Source organism: Rhineura floridana, chromosome 5, assembly GCF_030035675.1.
Source record: "Rhineura floridana isolate rRhiFlo1 chromosome 5, rRhiFlo1.hap2, whole genome shotgun sequence".
Taxonomy (NCBI): domain Eukaryota; kingdom Metazoa; phylum Chordata; class Lepidosauria; order Squamata; family Rhineuridae; genus Rhineura; species Rhineura floridana.
In genome coordinates this window covers 159,252,013-159,274,108 of record NC_084484.1, presented here as the reverse complement: position 1 = coordinate 159,274,108, position 22,096 = coordinate 159,252,013, and the positions used below count along the sequence as shown (strand labels likewise).

Genomic DNA, 22,096 nt, shown 5'->3' with positions numbered 1-22,096 from the left:
ACATGAGCTTTCATATACACTACCCAGGGCTAAAGAAAACCAGGAGTTTTGACAAACATCCTTTCCTTCTCGCTATATAATTCATGAATCCAATGTGTCATTGCTTAGAACTGCATATTCCATGCATAACAGGTCTAAGTAGGATACTGAAACAACAATAGTTTGCACTATTAGCACTGATTTTTTAAGGGCAATAATTGTTTTCAGAGAATTCTCTCCATGAGGGCAAAAACAAAGCCTAATGCGGTAAAACTTTTTCCTCTTCAAGTCTGCCTCAAGTTCAGATGTGCTAGTGTTTTTGGAAGACAATTTTAAATGACAAGAGAACCCCAACTTCTGTTCATAAATAAGTGTCAATATCATACCTCTCCAACTGTTTTTGGTGTTTTTCTTCCCTAGCTTGTGCCTTCATTTGTTGAACTTCAATGGTATCTGGTTTTCTCCTTCTCATGTATAGCTCATGATTGCCCATGCACAGGGCCAATATCCGCTTATTAATTCTCAGACGTGGTGCATAAAACACAAAATCCTAATGAAAAACATTTTTAACGTTACTGAAATCCCATTTATTTTCCAGAAACACAGGTTTATGAAGAACACAGACTCTTAGCTTCTTCTTAAATGAGATTCCAGCTTTCACAAACGACCCTCCAAGAAAGCAATCTTTGGGACTAGTCATTAAATGTTTCAGAATAGATTAAAAAATGACCTGGAATTAGGTGTGATCAGTGAAAGAACTGAGTTTGCACAGGACACCAAATTATTAAGAATAATGAAATCCCAACCAGAATGGGAAGAACTCTAAAAGGATTTCTGAACTGGATATCTGTGCAACAGAATGGCAGAGGAAACTCCGAGGGGAATTTTGAAAGTTACATACATTGGAGACAAGAAAATTTGCAACTTTACATTAAGACTGCAGGGCCTAAACTGGGTATAGCTACACCGAAAACAAATCTTTAGTGATGGTAAAAAATGTCCACTCAGTATACTACAGCAATGAAAAAGCAATCTCAATGTTAAGAATTAAAAGGAGATGCTTTATGGTATAGCTGCATTTAAGAATAGCACTGCAGTTCCAATATCCATTTCAGAAAGAGTATTGGGGTTGAAAAGGGATCATAAAAGGTTTACTAAAATAATCAAGGAACTGGACAGCCTTGCCTATGCTTAAGCATAGAGAGGTTGGGGCTCTTTAGTTTAATAAAAAAATGAATAAAGTATATATACTAATGTAGTGAGAATAGAAAGGGAGTGGGGAAAAATGTTACAGTACAGACAGTAGGATCCAAACCAATGGGTTCAAATACAAGAAAAGGGATTTAGACTAAACATTAGGTAGAACATGGTACAAACTGTTCAGCAATGGTACAGACTATCTCATAAGTTGGTGAACTCTCCTTTTTGAGCAGAGGCTGGAAGGCAACCTACCAGGGATGCTGTAGTAGTGGGTCCAGTTTACTGGTCTGACCGCCTTACCCATATATGCCCAGTCAATCACTTTGATCTGCAGAACAGACACTGTTACAGGTGCTGCATAATATCCGTTCTGCACTTGTAAGAAATCATTCTTTTAGTGTGGCAGTGCCTGGCTATTGACATCAGGCAGGTGCCTTCGCTGGCACCTACTTAAAACTTTTTTGTTTAGGCAAGCCTATCCAGATGCATCCAGATGTGTTTTAATTAATTCTTTTTTTGTCTGTTGCTGGTTTTAATTAGTTTTTAAAATGTTAATTTTTAACTGTTTTACTGATAATTTATAGTATCTTTTGTAAACCACTTAGGTCTTTACAATCGAGGTATATAAATGTTAATAAATAAAAAATATTATGTAGAAATTTTTATTGGAGTATTTATAAAAAACTTTTTAAAGGAATACTTGTAAAATTTAAAGACAATAGTATGTACATCTCTTACATTGTTTTTAAACAAAGGTAGTGAAAACTGCTGACTCACTAATAATGTTTTCACATCCCTAAGAACTGTACATGATCTGCTGTTCACATACTTTCTAGTGATAATCACATGGGAAGCATTAATGACAATTTTGAAACTGCTAAACTTGTCTAATATTCCATTTTCAACTGACATTCGTTGTTACTGATGAATTTATGAAACAGAAATTTTTCCATGGAAATATAAAGTACTGGAAAAAATTCCAACCCACATCACTGACCCTAAGCCGACTATTAAACTATGTTATGGAATTCATTCCAACAATATGGAATTGATAGCTGTTGACAGATTTATTCTGCATGAGTTTGTCCAATTTTTTAAAAGCAATCTAAACCAGTGGCTATTAGCCGTAATAGCTAAATGGACCCTCCGTATCCAGAAGCAGTATACCGGGAGCTACCACATTTTTGGAACAAACGGGAGATAGTTATCATCCTCCTTAGCCCAGCTGGACACTTCTGGGGGCAATATATTTATATATTTGCAGGCCACTGTTGGGAACAGAATGTTGGACTAGATCTTGGTCTTAACCAGAAAGACCTTAAGTTTATATTTCAAGACCAAACAGAATTCACTTACAATTTACTTGTGATAGGCCAAGATGAACATAATCTGCATTAATAAACCAATCTGAGTTTAATAATTCTAATTCAAAAGAAAGTGGCCAGCAATAGTGCAAGTATGGGGAACAGGAGACATGGATTAGTTTTAACCCTACAGGGAAAGATTAACATTTGGGACATAAGTAAGTAAAACCAATCCAACTGAGAAATTCACACATAAATATGGCAAAAGTTACATTGATAAAGCAAGCAAACTCTTCAGAAAATTAAGAACTAGACAGGATAGGGTAAGAGAGATGCCCTATAATGATATTTCAGGCTTAAATTTGAATTTCAAAAGATTTACTTACAGGGGCCTTTTTGTCGATGGGCTTTATCACAAACTTTTTGTCATTAAATGAAATATTTCTGATTTCACTCCAAGGAAAGCCAATCTTGGGAGTCAACCTTTAGTAAACATGAAAGAAGCCTTAATCACACATGCCTTGTGAAAAACCATAGCTAAAGTACAAATATAAGTTATGGAAAGAAAGGACAATGTATGATCTCATCTTCCCATATCCAAAGGCAAGACCACCCATCTACCAGGTTCTTCTCCTCCACCCAAATTAACTATTACAGCTCAGAGTTTCCTAAGACCCCACGCTTTAAAATTGTACATAGAATCCTTGATCCTTGGACAGTATTTCAAGAGCATCAAAAGAGTTTTAAAACTACTTACTTATCATCATGTTCATAAATATTTAAACCCAAAGCATCGACACCAAGCCATAACTCAGTTCCCTTTTTGTTCTTTATTTCAAAATAGTTGACTCCATACATTTCCAAATCTTGTGCAATTTTGAGGTATTCCATCATAGAATCTTCTCTGATAAATGAAAAGAGCATAATTTAAAATCAGGTAAAATGCAGGTTTATATTTACTGTAGACAGAAACAGTAAAGATCATAAGTTCAAGCTATACAAAAGTTATACTCGACGAAGTCCCATTTAAATCAATGGATGCAAAATGCTTCCTTGTGCATTTTCATCCACCAATTTCAATAGAACTTACAGCAATTCCATCTATTTCAATTATGAAGTAATTCCCAGTAATTCCAATACAGCATACTCCTAAGTATATGCAGATGGGATTGTAGTCTTAACAGAAACCAATTACTTACTAATCGATTGGGCCCAATGTTTTTATTTATATTTTTATTATAGATTTAAAATAGAAGCAGGGAAAAGTTATAAAAAAGCTAAGCTAGTTACGTACAGGAGTGAGCTAAAATGGTTCTTTGGAGTAATAAATTTCAGTTACAGACACTTATTCTGTAGGCAGCTAAATTCAAGTAAGAATAATTATACTAGGGAAATTACCTTAACATCCCTCTGTGTTCTTCATGCCAGTTCTGTATTCTTTCTTCCCACTGCTCTTTTGTCAATTTATGTTGTTCCAAAACACTGTCAAAATAAAGAATAATCATGAAAAGTTTGTCTTACTATTTTTATTGATTGATTGATTGTATTTATATATCACCCCATAGCCAAAGCTCTCTGGGCGGTTTTAAAGCTGCAGTCAGCAACCAACATTTAAAAAAAATTTTTTTAGAAAGCTTTATAATATCCTGCCCATCAACTGTATTCACAGCATCCGAGATAGTTTACAAAGATCTAAAACAATAAATAAATAAATAAATAAATAAATAAATAAATAAACAGGTCAATTGTAACAAAAAGTGCTTTAGCTTATGCTACTAGTCAAGCTAGTTAAGAAAACAGTTTCTGGGATGGACTTTTTAAATGCCAAGTTAAAGACCAATAGTGTAGGCTACTAGACATGCTTTAATATCAAACTGATGTGATATACCCAACAGAATTTGCCAGACTTTTGATGTAGCATAGAAGTTACTTACCGCTGAGGAAGAAGTCTGTCATTGGCCAAATATCCTAGCTTATGTATCTCCTTATTGTAATCACCATATTTGGCTTGAACAGCGTAAGACGCTAGCAGGACAGCAGTTTCAGGTGGACAATAGATTTCATCATTTAAGATGGCTTCTTTGACTTGCAGAAAAAACAGTCTCTGAGTTATTTCTTGAATCAACTCTTCAGACACATCCTCAGGAAAAAACTTTGCCCTGAATTTGAACTGAAGAGGATTTTCTTTCCTTACATCTTGCTGCGTTACCTGAAATGGAATTTGTAGAAGGGTAAGAAGAATATAAGAGTGTCAGGAAAGCAATCTAGTCACTGGTTGTTACATACTGCAATTCAACTCTAGGAAGCACAACACTGAAGGACTTGTGATTCACGCAGACATTTAAATAATTAGGAATTAGGAAAACACGACAGCTTTCAGAGGCTACATAAAGCCATTAAATGTCCTTATTGTATTTTTGTGTTACTCCAATTTTCATTATACGTATTCCGTTCTGACGACCTATACAGCAGGTTGATTTAGTGAAATCAACTTTAGATTTAAAGATTTACATTATAGAGGTGTAGTTTTAAAAGTTTACCAGCAGAAATATTGCCAAATATTGATGAACTAATGAGCACTGTGTTCACCAGATTTCTGAAGTAAAGTGCATTAACTGATATCTGGTGGCAAGCTCTTAACTATTTATTCACTAACAGGCAAAAAACCTTGTGGTATAAGAACATACCTATAGTCAACAGATATTTCTTTCAAACTTTAAAAAGCAGGGAAATTGGGCACCTATAGTGAATGCACCAGCGGAGCAAACACAATTGTGGAAACACAATTTGGGTTGGTCTTTCACAGCCCAATTCACTTGCTGTGTAGCTTGGAAGAATATGGTAACATGCGCCTCTGAGCATATGATGAGTGGTGGCAATACCTGCCATCTCCAAAGATGGAGAATTACATTTTTGTATGTTTGTTGGGTGTTGCTCTTACTTTGTCTCATTCCTGTGTTACTATTGTTTCTACACAGAATCTAACCGAGAAAATTAGATTTCTCTCATTACTCATCCTAGAAATCGATGTCAACTTTATTTTTATTAATTTCAAAGCCTTTTTATTGGTCAATGTCATATGATGGTGAAAACAGCCTTTTGTGTTTCAAACTGGAGGTTTGCTTTATTTCTATTTTGGGCGCATTAACAGTTGAATCTGAAACTGCAGTTTGATGTAAAATCAGACTGATTACAATATGTTGCTACTTCAGGAATGACTCTAGCTGTTGGAAAAAACAAACTTAGCCTGCCCAACATGCATGTTTTCAGCCTGCTATGCTTAAACTACTCCACTTAAGGAAACATGGGCACGGTCAATTAAAAACATAGAATTTTGCTAGAATACATTTCACCTAGAATTTTGCTAGAATATATTTCACCTCCCACTGTTTTATCTTGTGCAAACTGAGACACTCCTCATGTCCATTGGAAACTATTCTGCAGAACAGTCAGTGCTATTATTCCACCATTGTTTTTGGAGCTTTTTTGTGTGTTCTAAAGTGTTGCTGTACTTCACATATTCACAGAAACAAAAGAAAATGATTTACTATAGAAGATTTCACTAAAATTGCAAAGTATATCAAATGTATTTAAAGTGACTATCTGAACTATATCAACTGTTTTAATATTGTTGCTTCCTCCCTCCTAAAACAAGATCAGCACAGCACATTACTTTTTTCTGTTATTTGGGATCGGTCGGAGAGTTCACAACAGGGCTTCTTTGGAGTTGGCCACCATAAAAAGTAAGAAAAGAAAATGGGCATCTGATCTGGTATCTAAGTTAGGTTGGCTTACAGCATGGCTTTCAGAGTACATCAGTTCAGTCACTAAAATGCTTAAATAAATAAATAAATAAATTTAATTTATATGTCGCCTATCTGGCCAAAGACCACTCTAGGTGACGTACATAAAGAGTTAAAATACAATACAATAAAATACAATAATAAAATAGGACAATGCAGCAACAATAATAATAACGAAGGGTATAAGGCATTTGATCATAACAGTTAACCCTCCCCGGAAGTCCCAAAGGCCTGTTGAAAGAGCCAGGTCTTTAAGGCTTTACGAAATGTATTTAGGGAAGAGGCGTGCCGTAGATCTTGTGGGAGAGAGTTCCAAAGAGTGGGGGCCGCCACTGAGAATGCCCTCTCTCTGGTTCCCGCCAATTGAGCTGTTTTTGTCAGCGGGATTGAGAGAAGGCCCTGTGTGGCAGATCGTGTCGCTTACTCTACTGGGGGAAAAGATGGATGTTCTAAACTGAGGATATCAAATTGGTCAGCTAACACGACCACATGAAAGTGCATTTCTTCTTCTAAAAGAAAGTGATTTCTAAACTTTGCAATTATGATGTGTTTAATCTGGTACAAATCTCACACTTGTAAAACTGAATTATTTTAAGTAAAAGACAAATCATACATTACCTTTTTATTCAACTTCAACCAAGTCGAATATCCTTTGCTGTCTACATATTGCAGGCCAAAAAACCAAACTTCCCGCAGGCCAACTGTTTTTACAACCTTAAAAAGTAGAACTACATTAGTATTAATCAAGTAAACCTTATTATTATTATTTCCATTTATAGACCGCTTACTATCTAAAAAAAAACAAAGCAGTTTACAATAGAATACACAAGGTACAATAAAAAAAATCAAATTACTTTACAAAACAAAACACATAAACAATATCCATATACATAAACACAGTATAAAAGTCAGAATTCACCAAGGGAAGCCCGTACGCCACCCTCCCCGCTCTATGAAAGTGTCAGAAAACTGAAATTATGTTGACAAGCAGGTAAAAGACTATTGCTCCCCTGGTGCGGCTTGCCACCATTTCTCTAGTCTGTCCTTCCTCCGGGGTGGGGCTGTGGGAGTGCCCACCAGCTGCAAGGCTCCAGGACTCAAGCCTCGGCGGGCCTGTATGTCCATTGTTCTGAAGGCGGAGCATCTCTCTGGGAGGCAGGTTGTGATCAGAGAGCAGGACAGGCTTTAGCTGGGGGATAAAGAGGGTGGGCATCGTGTTGATGTTGATGGGGGACTGTATGTGACCCCCACAATAGGGAAAATCAGAGGCCCACTCTGCCTTGTCTGCATAGCTCCTGTAACTGGTCCCATGGCCAGGAGGGCCTGCCTCCGAAGGGCCCCCCTCCAAATCTTCCTTGCCGGCATCTCCGTCTGCACCAGCTAGTTGGGCAGCCAGCAGCAGCAGCAAGAGGAGGAGGAGGTGGTGGCAGCGGGAGAAATCCAACCTCAGCCTCTCCCAGGCACGCATCCTCATTGTGGCTCCATGCAGGGTCTCTCCAGTACACTGTTTGGATTTGAGAGGCTTGAGAATGCTAATGCTCGTCTCATCAGCATTTTCAACATCAGATTTGTCCGAGGTTTCAGAAATTTTCTCCTTTTCTTTCTCTTCCTTGAGCCTTCCTCTATGGCATCTCCTTCTCCGGTAACTCTTAGGCACGTGAACCCCAATGTAGACCATATGATGACCTTTCACCTCCTCATCATCGCACACATGCTTAAGGAAGGAGGTTCCTCTGTCCAGCACCACCTCATCCTCCATCAGTTGTTTTGTGTTAGAACCAAAGTTCAGACCTCTGTCACAGTCCAAGAAATCTCTGGACAGGAATTGCAGCTTGTCAATTTATGAGATTTTCAAATAAGCTGTAAGAAACAACTATTTTCTGGCATTGTAATGAAGTCTAGGCACTGCCTAGAACTTCATGATTAGGACTTGGTTGCATTATCAAGGAAAGCCAGATATCCTTTTATACCCAAGAATTGTTGCCTCTTTCTTTAATGAGAAAAGCCCTAGCCTGTCTGAAAATAAGCAAAAGACTTACGTTTGGAAGAGAATCTCAAGTACAGCAAAACAGGTATTAAGGCCCACAACAGCTGAATAATCAAATGGCTGGCCAACATTACAGCACTTACAGGGCAAGAATGACTCCAGAAGTAAGCCTTTTTGCTGCTAAGTAGCAACACCCAGAGCTGGTTAAAATGTGACAGCCAACTTCCCATTAAAGACACCTTTACTAGAGCACAATTCACTGCAATCTTTAAACAAGGCACCAGTACCTAAAGGTGCAGCATTAGCAGCTAGGGATTTGGGGTTAGGTGTACAACGTCTTGGCATACTAATGCTGCACATGCTGGTACAGGCAAGCTGGTTTAAATGGAACAAGTGACTCCTGGGAACCCTGAAATGATATGTTTGGTTCTTCCTCACACCCTCTTTTTAAAATAAGAGCCCTGCTGGATCAAGCCAAAGGCCTATGTAGACAAACTTCCCTTTTACTGCAGTGGCCAACCAGATGCCTCTGAGAAGACCACAAGCAGGACATGAGGACAACAACCCTCCGCTACTGTTTCAAAGGAACTGAGATTCAGATGCATACTGTCTCTGATCCTGGTGAGAGCATATTGTCAATGTGACTAGTAGTCACTGATAGTCTTATCATCCATGAATTTGATCTGGTTCATGCATCATGGTAAGCCATAGTCACAATGGCTTATGTGAACAAGCAGTATGCTAGTGAATGTTGCTCAAATCACACCTGCTCTACTCTTCCCTTTGTTGAACCAGGAGAAAACAAACCACAGTGCTGGCTTAGTGTTAGATGCTAACCAGCACTTGTGGTTTGTTTCTCTCTCTCAAAAAAAACACCGCACACGAGGGGAAGTTTGCTCAGAGAGAAGCAAAATGTGAGTACTGGCTTGCATGTTAATGCTAAGCTACTGTTATAGTTTGTTTCCTCTTGACTCAGCAAACGGAAGAGTTTGGTGGGCAAAATTTGAGTAGCATGTACCAGCATGCTGCTAATACACAGTAATCTATAGTTTGTTTCAGACTTGCAGTAAGCCACAATCTGAGTTCAGGTATTGGAAACAATCACTAGTAGTGTAAACTCTCATCTGGAAATCATGGAATAACTTTAAAATTGAATGTAAGAAGCAAATGTGAAGACACTAAATCTGACAAAAGTGTAAAGATTCACTTAGGGTCAGTGTAAATTTTAACTGCATTTCAACTGTGACATCCATTGCCATTTCAGTAGCACAGAAAGTTAAGTTCTGCAAATAGAAATTTACTCTCTCCTCCCCAACTTACTTTTTTAGTTCGACAACTTGTTGAATGCATATATATTCATATATATATATATATGGACAAGAACTCTAAACATGCAGAGTATATTTATGCAACAAAGTTTTAAAAAATGAATTCATTGTGAAACTTCTGCTGTGATTTGAGGAAAATCTTCATATTCAACAGCAGAATATAAATAGAATTTTAATTGAATCTATTATGGTTGCTGAAATTAGTATGTTGAAAACTGCAGTCACAACCAATGCAAAGGAGGAGAGAGCACATAGGTCCAAAGTCCAAACCTACTCACTCTAACCATAAGCCACAGTTTGCTATGTCATGTCTGAATTGAGCCATAGTAAGTAGGTTACCTGATCAAAAAGCTGTTTTCCCGTTGTGTTGGGTTGGATGGCAAACTCCAACTCTGCATCCATCGTGGTGACTCTTACATTAATCTGCACAAAATAAGAACGCATAAGTCTAAATACAATTTCATATTATGAACAGCACTGCAATGCCAAGCTATAAATTGGCATGACATCTCATAATTCCTGCCAACTAAACAAAAATCAAATTGGTAGAATGAAAACTGCTGCTGCTGCTGCTTTTTTTAAACACAAAGTTTTATGTCCATTGGCAAGTGTAAAACATTGCAACCTGGTATGCAACAAATAAACTCCATTACTATCACAAAATGTATTTAACTGATCTATCCAAACTCACTCTAAAAAAGAGCCCCTACTCTTTTGGATTTGCAATTAACACCCTCTGTGGTTGGGGCCACCAACATGGCTCCCACAGGCACAAACGTGCCCACCCAGACCTTCCCTGGTGTCCATAGACCCCTCCCCCCACTGAAATTAGGCTTGAAAGATGTATTCTATTGTAGCCAACAAACAAGACTGCAGTATCATAAAAGTAGGGGACAAGATGTTCTGCTCCATTCATAATTAAAGATGTTTTGATCCATTCATAATTAAATATATTTGACCAACCAACTTTGTTGCACTGAGAAATCAGCTTATATAGTTCCACATGATTTTTACAATTGTCAGTTATTGTGATATGGTAACTGAGTGGCATTTGTTGGTATTCTGCTGTTCTAACAGCATTTTATTGCTTTTAATGGCTAGGTACCTGTCACTTTGATTAGATTAGCAAGAAACAGACTTGCTATTCCATTCTATTGCCACTGGGCATCCAAGGGGTCAGGATAGCAATGTACAAACAAAGCGTGGGACTAACTGAGAAGGCCCCTGTAAACATATGCCAGTAAAGAGCTTTACTAGCAACCAGTTAGCTTCTGGATCAAATTCAAGGCAAATGGCCAGGAAGCAGGGCATCTCAAGCACTGCCTTCTACATGAACTTTCCTCTTTGTTAGAATATCTTCTTTGGAGGTCCTTCTTCTGGTGCCTCCACCATCTGAGGTTTAGTGCATGGCCTTTTCCCTGATGGCACTCAAATTGTGGAAGTCATGTTCATGAGGCACCCACTAAAATCCATCATATTCTCATTAATGGATTGTTGTTATTAAATTGATATCCCACTCTTCCTCTCAAAAGAGCCCACGGCTGCAAACATAACAAAAGAACTTAACAGCAACGAATGGTTTAACCGCCGCCGCCACCCAAATAAATGTGAGTCTTCTCAGTTGCTTTTATTATTGTTTATATCTTCTGTTCAGTAGGTTTTTAGAAGTTTTTTTTAAAATAAAAGATATATATTTACCATTTACTATCTGAATGCAGTTATCACTGCTGTTAGGATATAAACCAGTTCAAACACTGGCCTAAGTTTACTAACAGAGTACTCAAAAAAGGATTACTATACCTAAAATAGATTGGATGGCTATTATTGCAATAGTGTTCATACATTTTATTTGGGATTTTAGCCTGGTGCTTCAATAACAGTGGGCACAATACCTTATGCTTAGAAGAGCTTAAATTCACAAATCATCTCAGATTCTGATTTGAGGGATTAATTATAGCCAATTTTAATATGTGAAGTGGAGATAAACAGCAGCCAAGAAAGTATCTGGAAAAAAGCTGCTTAGATTTTAAAGACATGCTTAAAAAGGATGTTCCATACCTTGAAAAATATTTATTTATTTGACTTATATCCCACCCTTTCTCCCAGTAGAAGCCCAGGGTTGTTGTTATGTGCCTCCAAGTCAACTACGACTTATGGCGACCCTATGAATCAGTGACCTCCAAGAACATCTGTCATGAACTACCCTGTTCAGATCTTGTAAGTTCAGGTCTGTGGCTTCCTTTATGGAATCAATCCATCTCTTCTTTGGCCTTCCTCTTTTTCTATCCCTGCTGTTTTTCCAAGCATTATTATCTTTTCTAATGAATCATGTCTTCTCATTATGTGTCTAAAGTATGATAAACTCAGCTTCATCATTTTAGCTTCTAGTGATAGTTCTGGTTTAATTTGTTCTAACACCCAATTATTTGTCTTTTTCGCAGCCCATGGCATGCGCAAAGCTCTCCTCCAACACCACATTTCAAATGAGTTGATTTTTCTCTTATCCGCTTTTTTCACTGTCCAACTTTCACATCCATACATAGAGATCGGAAATACCATGGTCTGAATGATTCTGACTTTAGTGTTCAGCGATACATCTTTACATTTGAGGACCTTTTCTAGTTCTCTCACAGCTGCCCTCCCCAGTCCTAGCCTTCTTCTGATTTCTTGACTGTTGTCTCCATTTTGGTTAATGATTGTGCCAAGGTATTGATAATCCTTGACAAGCTCAGTGTCCTCATTGTCAACTTTAAAGTTCCATAAATCTTCTGTTGTCATTACTTTAGTCTTTTTGACGTTCAGCTGTAGTTCTGCTTTTGTGCTTTCCTCTAACGTTCATCAGCATTTGTCTCAAATCATTACTGGTTTCTGCTACTAGTATGGTGTCATCTGCGTATCTTAAATTATTGATGTTTCTCCCTCCCAAGCCCAGGGTAACAACAGGCAAACACAAGAGCCAACCACGTACATGCATTTCAGTTAAAAAAAAAAATCAGACCAGTGAATGAGATAGCATAGTAAGGAGAATGAAGCTAGAAATGTAAATGCCTATAGGCACAGTGCAAGTTAGCCCTACTTCAGAGTTAACTTGCCTCTTAGTTAGCTGGGAATGATGGCTTGCTTTGTAGGAAGAGAAGTCAAAGAAGCTTGCCTCAGACAGATCATTTGTGTTGTACAAGAGTGTCAAGGTTCTGCCCCCATTGTAAATAAGATGCTTCCTTCTCTAATGACTTAACAGGGTGCATGAATGCATTGTATATACATTGTCTCTTTGAACAATGGCAACTTTTTTTTGTATTTTTGTTTTACCCTTGTCTCCAACATGGTTCTCAGGGGCTGTTATGCGAGTAGGCTGCCTTCAGTGACAACCACAGAAATGATGGCCTATTGAATTTAGTAGACAATCGTAAGCTTTGCAACTTGGCTGCCTTTCCCAACAAATAAACACTTTGTTCTGTTCTAAGAAGAGCACAGGAATAGTTTGTTGGCCTCATAATGTCCAGCAATATTGCTGGCAAGATCCAAAGACACTTTAAGTGTGCATACTTCAGGGCCTCCCTGGTTTCCCGCTAACTATAGCCACCTTGTTGTATTAGAGGCCACTCCCAAAATTCCTAAGCTGCAGTTGCTCCTTGTTAGACTACTTTCAAAAGCCAGTGGCACGGCACTAAAAAGCCCTGCTGTGCATCCTGAACTCTTTGTGGAAGGATTGCAATGTACTTAAAAGATTTGGAGCACTGACCTATGACACAAATTTTCATAATTTTTTCATATGCTAAGCTAGTTTTTATGTATATGTGCAAATTTTGGCTATGCCTCAGAGAAGCGAGGAATCAAACTGGCAGTAAAGGCTTAGTCTGATCTACAGGTTGTCAACAGGATTTTCTGGGTCTAGTACACTGCACCTGCAATCTACTGGCAAGCAATCTACTGCTTATGTACATATGAAAATCAAAACAAGTGCCCCTAGGCAAGTTAAGATAGCGAGTGGATGTGGGTCTCACCAGCATGTCACTTTGTAGTGTATCCCATTGCCTTGTAAGCAAAGTAAAAGAAAAGTGTAGAACAGGGAAAGGGACAGAATAAATGGAGCTTGGACCCCCTTTGCCCCCCAACAATCCCCCTGGACCTTTGGTCCTCAGTCATACTACTTGTGAGCCTCTCTCTTAAAAGACTGTCTATATTATGGCAACAGGTCTTGTCACTGCACACAAACAAGCTTCAAACATGATCTCAGTATGCTGCTGAAACTGGCAAAAAGACATTGTTAACTATACAGTCAGAGAACTTTTCTTGTGGAATAGCAATACTGTAGTATTTGCTGATGATGACATTATGCCTAACTATAACTGTTATGAATATGAGCAAAGTAACTCAGCAGTCTGAGATGTGTGTGCCAGTGTGTGTATTTACCTAAGAAGCAGGCTTTTACCCTGCATTTAAATCACTGAGACTTAAGACTTACTAAAGACTTATTTATAGAAATACATAGCAGACAGGAAAGGCATACTTAGTTCTAGCTAACTAAGTTGGAGGCACAAATTCATGCCCAGACTTGGGTATTGCCCTCATGGTTCAGCAGAGAGAACAAAAGACAGAGATGTCTTCTTTGTCCTCAGGCAGTCAAAGAAGACAAAGGAAGGAGGGGCAAATAAGCTTCCCTAAGCATATCAGTTTACAACGGAAGGAAGTTAGGTAGAGAACAGCACAGGTAAAGGTAGGCAAGCCTAGCCAGCTGGACGACCCTAACTCTGTCTTCCTTCTGGGATACAAACAAAAGTACCCGAACAGGAGTTGCTCTTGCCCCTCTTCCAACAATAATTAGTATATTCTCTTCCATCAAAGGAGTCTGTATTGGCTGGGATTTATAATCAAGCAGGTGACTAGTATTTTAGAGTAAGTGACAAAAAAGACATTACACTGAATCAATTATACAGGATGAATCAAGAACCTCAGCTGTGTAACTTGTACCACAGTTGATGGGTGAGGAAGGGCCACAGCTCAGTGGTAGAGCATTTGCAATGCATGCAGATGGCTCCAGGTTCAATCCTCAGCACCTCTAGGTAGGGCTGGGAAAGAATCCTGTCTGAAATCCGGGAAAGCCACTGCCAGTCAGTGTAGACAAAACTAAGCTAGATGGACCAATGGTCTGACTTGGTATAAGGCAGCTTCCTATGTTTTTCATATTGGGTATGTTTCCAGAATGTTTTTAGTAAGCTGATAAGGTGATACAAGGGACTGATTCATACATGATGATAAAACTTGGTGAATATAAACCATACTTAAAGCCAACTCATCTGATCACTTAAACCTTGGTTTATTATGTCACAGAATAGTTAAAATCACTAGTAAGAGCATCCAAACCTTGAGAACAGTTTGAATTGTTTGCTGCTCTTCACTCGCAGCTCTGTAGCTTTTTTGGGGGTACAAAGCAAAAACTATGGCTTCTCAACCATATTTAAGAAGGAAGTCCAGGTTCACACACAGCAGTTAAACTACCTAAGGTTTATAAATCAACTACAAACCTTGGTTAACAAGCTACCTTTAACTACAGTAAATAAACCACAGTTAAGCTGCTAGGCTGGGTTCACATAGAACGCTAAGCCATGGTTTAATAAAAAATAAAGGTAAAGGTGTCCCCACACTTGTAGTGCGAGTCGTTTCCGACTCTTAGGGTGACGTCTTGCGACGTTTACTAGGCAGACCGTATAGATGGGGTGGGATTGCCAGTTCCTTCCCCAGCCTTTCTTTACCCCTGCAGCATTTGCCGGGTACTCATTTTACCGACCATGGATGGATGGAAGGCTGAGTGGACCTCGACCCCTTTTACTGGAGATTCGACTTCCTCCTTCCGTTGGAATCGACCTCCGGCCGTGAGCAGAGATTTCGGCTGCTTACCACTCTGCGTGTTATGTTCAAACCAGATAAAAGATTCTCCCTTTACTATTTGTGCGCTAATATTTATAACAGGATAGAATCTTGGACATTTAGCAATATTATAGTACAATCCATTTTATCAAAGAGTGATCACAATATTTTGCCTCCTGGAGTGGTTAAAATCCTAGTTTAACAGCTGTATTTAATTGCTGGCTTGCATTAATTGCAATGCTTTTTTATATAAATGCTTCTCTAATGCACAAGCAGCATACTACTTGGAAATAAATGCCTTGCTAAAGCCAAAAAGGGCTTTTAATTTTAATACACGGTTTGTTTGTTGACTTAATTAGCAAGTATTTCAAGAGTAGGTGAACTCATTTTATATGTATGCATTCCACAGGGAACTGTGTGCTTTATATACTCGTTTGTTTGTATCCCACCCTTCTACCCTATAATAGGGCACTTAGGGCGGCTTACAAAAATAAAATCCAACATGTACATAATAAAATTGTAAACAATAAAATCACAAAAACATTAAAATACATTAAAATACATAAAATACAATACACACACACATACATACAGGGAGTGGTACTAAAGGGGACTACAAGGGTAAAATTTAACGTAGAGGGCATAAAATCATAAAATCAGCGTCAGGCTCTCTACCTTCAGTCCCTCCCAAAGGCTCTCCAGAACAAGATCGTTTTCAGAAGTCTCCAGAAAACCAACAGGGAGGAAGCAGAGCAGACTTCTTGGGGTAGGGTGTTCCAAAGCTTGGGGGCCACAGCTGAAAAAGCTCTCTCCCTCGTGCCTGTCAGTCTAACGTCTTTCACTCCAGGCCCGCAGGGGAGACCAGAGGCAGATGATCTTAAATCCCAGACAGGTACATATAGGCATAAACGATCCCTCAAGTACATTGGTCCAAGGCCGTTTAGTGCTTTAAAAGTCAGAACCAGCACTTTGAATTGGGCCCGGAAGCAAATTGGGAGCCAGTGGAGTCGATAAAGCACAGGGGTGATATGCTCCCTGTGCCGTGCTCCAGTTAACATTCTGGCTGCTGCATTTTGAACCAACTGTAATTTCCGAACCGTTTTCAAAGGCAGCCCCACATAGAGTGCATTACAGTAATCAAGCCTCGATGTCACCAATGCATGTATCACTGTGGCCAAGTCAACTGTCTCCAGGAATGGACGCAGTTGGTAGACCAGTTTGAGTTGGCCAAAAGCACTCCTGGATACTGCAGCCACCTGATATTCAAGCAGCAGGGCAGGATCCAGGAAGACTCCCAAACTGCAGACCTGCTCCTTCAAGGGGAGTGCAACCTCATCCAGAACAGGTTGCAACCTCGTCCCTGGTGCAGTTTTTCCCTTGACCAACAGTATTTCCATCTTGTCTGGATTAAGTTTCCTTTTGTTAGCCCACATCCAGCCCTTCACAGCCTCCAGGCACCGTGGAGCCTCAAACGGAAATGATTTACACACCAGACAAAACACAAGAATTGAGACAATTGGTAGGACATTTAGATTCCAAACATTCTGTTTTAAATTAGTACAGAAAAGTTATATATTCAATCGCACAAGCCTTTGTAAAATGCAGAAGTACTTAAATAATAATAACAATAATAATAATAAATTTAATTTCTTCGTCGCCTATCTGGCCAATGGCCACTCTAGGCGACTTACAAAATTATTAAAATACAATTAATAAAATACAGTAATACAATAAAAACAATAAATCTGCAACAACAATATTAAAACTGGGTAGGAGGCATTACAATTATATCGATTAACCCTCCCCGGATACCCCGAAGGCCTGCTGAAAAAGCCAGGTCTTTAAGGCTTTCCGAAATACATTTAGGGAAGAGGCATGCCGGAGATCTTGTGGGAGGGAGTTCCAAAGAGTGGGGGCCGCCACTGAGAATGCCCTCTCTCTTGTACCCGCTAAGTTATAGTGCCAGGTAAGATAGAGCCCTCTAACCTTTAAGGCCTGAAAATCCTTTAATGTCAATGGAAGCATCCAAACGTGCACCTAGCCAAGTAGAACTTGAACATAATTTATAAAATCCAAACCACATCTGAAAAGGCAAATGCTTTTCATTCTGTTAAACTGAAAATAATAGGATAAGGTAGATAAGCAATCTAATAAATTTTATTATGAAAAACTGCCAGGGAAAGGCTTCCACAATTTAGGGTTGATACACGAAATAAAAAAAGTTGTGTGCTAATCCAAAAGCAAAGTGTGACTGCAGTGCTGCTAGAAGGCAGGTAATGTCAAGCCACAAATAAAATAAGACTGTATATCCTGAACATAATACTGCCTGGCATACAATCACGTTAAGAGACTCAAAGCCACTGTGGAGAAATAATCCAAGGTGGAGAAATAATCCAAGGTAACAAGCAGACAGCATGCATCCTTATATTAAGGAAAGACATTATATGTCCCTTCTGAATTATTTTTTAAGTTGAAATACATGTCTACAGACAAAGCTTCAGATCTGTCAGAAGTATAGGTTATGTTCAAGGATTCTTGCACTTGATACAACATGACTTGTCCTCCTAAAACTCTGGGTCATATTTCTGACACTGACTAAACTTATCAAAACTGTCATGCAGAGGTGGATGGTTCCAATCTGCCCTAGTAAATATGAGAGATTCATTTATGGCTCTACATGCCCTTGCTGCTTACTACCCTCTCACAGATAGTGACTCTTAGGAAACTAAACACAAGCTATTGCTGTATCCTCACAAAATGTATGACTCTCTATTCAACTCTTCCTACATCACTGGAATAATTCCCAACACTGACTATGTAACTCTTTCCTAACCAAGAGCAGGCCATGCCACATAGGTGAATCTAGAAGTGATTATATTCTCAAAGAAGTGTGAGGCTTGACTGAAGATCTCCTCTATCAAGTGTAGCATTTGACACTGGCTGAATATGGAAGGCACAGCGCTCGGAAATTATATTGATCTAGCAGCAAACATTCTTTCAGATGATATTGCTAGAGCAGGTCATTTCAGTCACAGCCTGAAAGTCTCATAAGTCTTCAGAACACTTTGTTTATTAATAATGTAATAGAGAATTACAAATGTAAGACTTCATCATCAGTACTTATTCCATCTTGATGGTGGCATACATACAGAACACTCATTAGGTTGGATTCATGGAAGGAAAGATTCCTTTCCTCTCCTCCTCCCTCCAGACCCCCCCCCAAAAAAAGCCTCACCAAAGGGTAGGAAGCCATCATCCAAATTTGGACAGAGGTCCACACAATTTTGGATAATCTTCCCTTCCCTCAGCAGCCCTTTGCATCCCATTCCGCATTGTTCAAGAGGGGCCCCCAGTCCTCCAGAGATAATTTCTGCAGTTGTAGTTGGCTGCAGCAAGGAGAAAAGGACAAAAAGCTTTCCTTCTATTGGTTTTCTTAACTTGTCTCATGATCCAAACCTTTACTACTAGACTTCAAGGAAGAAAGGATGAAGTCCCAGTATCCCTCACATAAAAAGAAAAGTTGAAGTCGACCACCTGAGTGTTTTTCCATGTATCAATTATCAGTGCAGGACCCTTCACGATGTAGTAATTCAAATAACTAAAATGTATTATAGCCTTATGTTCCATGACAATGAAACAGAGGCAAACAAATGCTAAATATAACTGCCAAAACTCTAAATCAGGAGTGGGGAACCTCAAGTCCAGGGGCCAAATGCAGCCCTCCAGGCCTTTCAATTTAGTCCTTGGAACTCTTCCCAAGTCACACCACTCATTGGTCCTGCTTCGCACTCTTGGTGTTTTTGCCTGATTAGAATAAGTCCTTGAACTCTGAAAATGCCTCCTGCCTGTCACAATGGATGAGAGAGAGGGGTGTGTGCATGTGTGTAGAAACTAGCCTACAGTACAAAGCTAAAATTTACATTAGTTGCTCCACCCATTTTGCCTTTGGCCCCACCTACCACTGGCATGTGCCAGAAAGGTTGGCCACAAACTATAAAATGTTATTTGTACAGCTGTCACAACCCATCATACTCATGAAAACTGCAGACATTGCCCTCTGGCAGCACTAGTAGTGTTGCGCTCTAAACCAAAAGGTTTTCCGCAGAAATCTTCAACATAGATGAATGAATCATCGCTGCAGTTCATTAAGCTGAATACATGCCTTTCTATGGAAAGGGTGTGGTACTCTACACCAGGTCCTTATAGTAGTTCATTATTTTTGGACATGGACTTACATAAGGAAAACAAAACAAGATTGTACTCGCCCCAACAGTAAGACTTCTTTATTTCTATATATGAGAACAAAAGTGTCTTTATAATACCCAGACAATAATATTGTTCAATTGCCTTTTAAATATATAGCTAGTGAAGCTACAATCAGAATGGGCGATTCAAGGCCATAGGCATAGTAGGATATTCTCAAACCAGATTTGCATATAAGCAAACACAGGAACAAAAAACTAGATGTCAGAAACCATGTCGGAGGAGTAGCACTTTTAGGAAGTACAACAGTAGTGGAATACTAGTTTTTCATCACGTTCTATAATATCAAAAGAAAATTAAATCTCAATGAGTAATATCTTTGCTACACACACATGCAGAAGAATCTTGACAAAGGACTAATCATTTAGAAAATTACCCAAAACATACTTACTACACAGCTGTCCTCATTTTTATACTTGCTACAGCTCTCTGACCTACAGCTAGGGATGTGCTAGAATTCCACCCATTTTGGATTTGGTACCAAATTTTCAATTAATTCACTTATTCAGCATAGCTGTGAATCTGATTTTTTGGTAGTGATTTTCTGCAAGTAATTTAGCTAAACGGATTCTTTTTTAAAAAATCAGTGTCTAAAATACTGATAATACTGATATTTTTATCAATATTACCTTCAATTTAGTGATGTTTCCTTTAATTTATCAACATTTCCTTTAAAACAGTGTTTCCTTTAAAAATATTAATATCAGTATTTTTACCGAGGGAAAAAACCAGATTGGTAGAAGTAGCAGCTTGCGGACAAAGAACAAACTTGAATCGATATCAGTCTGAGGTCAACAGAATGCTTTTGAACCCACACCAGCCAACAGATCCCATCCCTACCTACAACTGACCACTGGCCATGCTGACAGGGGCTGCTTGCTGGGTGCTGTAGTTCAGCAACATCTGGAGGGCCACAAGTTAGCCGCCCCTGCTCTACATGCCACCACACTAAGCTGAAAAGTTAATTTTACTGGCCAGGATCCATCAAAGTACTTTCTTGAGCACCAGGTATTTCTGTCTGACCAACAGAAGGATCTCATTTCTGATAATTTTTTTCCCCTTGCACAGCTGCAACCTTCTGTTAAATGCTGTTGGAGATTACCCCAACTCCACAAGACAGAGGGGGTTGCAGCAGGAAGGTGGGAAAACGCAATCCTGTTAATCTCTTACGAATCAAGCTCATTGTCAATTTATTCATAAAAGAACAGGAATTTATTCAAAAAAACCAGGAGTCATTATGATGTGTAGTACCAAACAGGTCCTCCTTTCTTCAGCAGATAATAATAAAACCAACAACTAGCTAATATCACAACAGAATCTCTTTGTAATGATTTCCACACACTTTTAAAAAATGTTTGGCTGCTTTCCCCAGTACTGCTTTAGATATTTAATAGCAGCAGCATGAGTGAGGTACTTCCTCAATGCACAAATCCATTGAGAGATCTGGGGACAAAACATCATTTCCACTATTTGGAGGAGTGAGAAGAGGATGCATGGTATGTTTCCCATCTTCGCTTCTTTGGAATGTCTGAAGCAGCAACTCACCAGATAAGATAACTTCTGAAGAACATCCCCTTTCCATTGGTGCCTTGAACTAATACCTTACTACAATCCAGTCATTCAGAATAGGACAGAAAAGTTATTCCCTCAGAGAACAGGAAAGTAAGGAGTGGCTGAAAGCAAAAGATGGGAAGAGAGGTAACAGGCCAGCTCTTTTGCTGCTCAGCGATGGCATCTGATGGTACATACACTCCTCATCTGTGTATATCCAGTGTCCCAGTCTCTCCCAATGCAAGTTAATCACATTAGGAACAGAAGCAGCTTCACACTTCCCCTCCCTTTTGTTCTTTGAATTGCTATCTTCCAAGACATAGCCTCTATACTCTGCACCCCCAGGTACAGGATAACACTATCTTTGGAAGGTCTCCTATGCATGCCAGTACTGAGGGAAGAGAAAGGTTCAGCTACAATTGTTAGCTTGCAAAAATGCATACCACCAGACTATAGACAACTGAAAGCCTATCAAGTACTAGAAGTAGATTACTTACTGGTTTCGGCATTTTCCCCTCTCTTCTGTGCTTCTTGTTCAGTTAAATCATCAGCTGGACCACAACCTTTGTCCTTTTCTGTTAAAACAGAATAATTATTTATAACTACACGTATTTCGCATTTCACCGATTCATGAATACTAACTCTCCAATATGCTGTAAGTATATATGTATCTAGCTATGGCTCCATGGATTGTACATGGAAGAACAAGAACTAATTGATACATGAAAGGTTCAGAAGAGTGTACACTTCTAATTAAGCACAATGAGAAAATGCTAGTCTCTACAATTGTCACTTGGTCCTAATCTTTTGCTT

At 39.0% G+C, this 22,096-nt stretch overlaps 1 protein-coding gene across 2 annotated transcripts in view; it reads right to left on the bottom strand.

Moving 5' to 3' along the window:
- Nucleotides 1-22,096, bottom strand: part of RDX (radixin) — a 50,726-nt gene that overhangs the window by 17,027 nt on the left and 11,603 nt on the right. Inside the window, exons 2-9 of one of the 2 annotated variants that reach the window (XM_061628626.1) lie at nucleotides 21,781-21,858; nucleotides 9,941-10,024; nucleotides 6,905-7,000; nucleotides 4,418-4,692; nucleotides 3,882-3,965; nucleotides 3,241-3,387; nucleotides 2,870-2,966; nucleotides 366-529 (exon numbers count right to left, since the gene is read on the bottom strand). In XM_061628626.1, the coding sequence (XP_061484610.1) occupies nucleotides 366-529; nucleotides 2,870-2,966; nucleotides 3,241-3,387; nucleotides 3,882-3,965; nucleotides 4,418-4,692; nucleotides 6,905-7,000; nucleotides 9,941-10,024; nucleotides 21,781-21,792 (959 nt within the window). In that variant the 5' untranslated portion in view covers nucleotides 21,793-21,858. Of the gene's footprint in view, nucleotides 1-365; nucleotides 530-2,869; nucleotides 2,967-3,240; nucleotides 3,388-3,881; nucleotides 3,966-4,417; nucleotides 4,693-6,904; nucleotides 7,001-9,940; nucleotides 10,025-21,780; nucleotides 21,859-22,096 lie in introns of those variants that run through there. The other variant, XM_061628627.1, reaches the window with a different exon arrangement.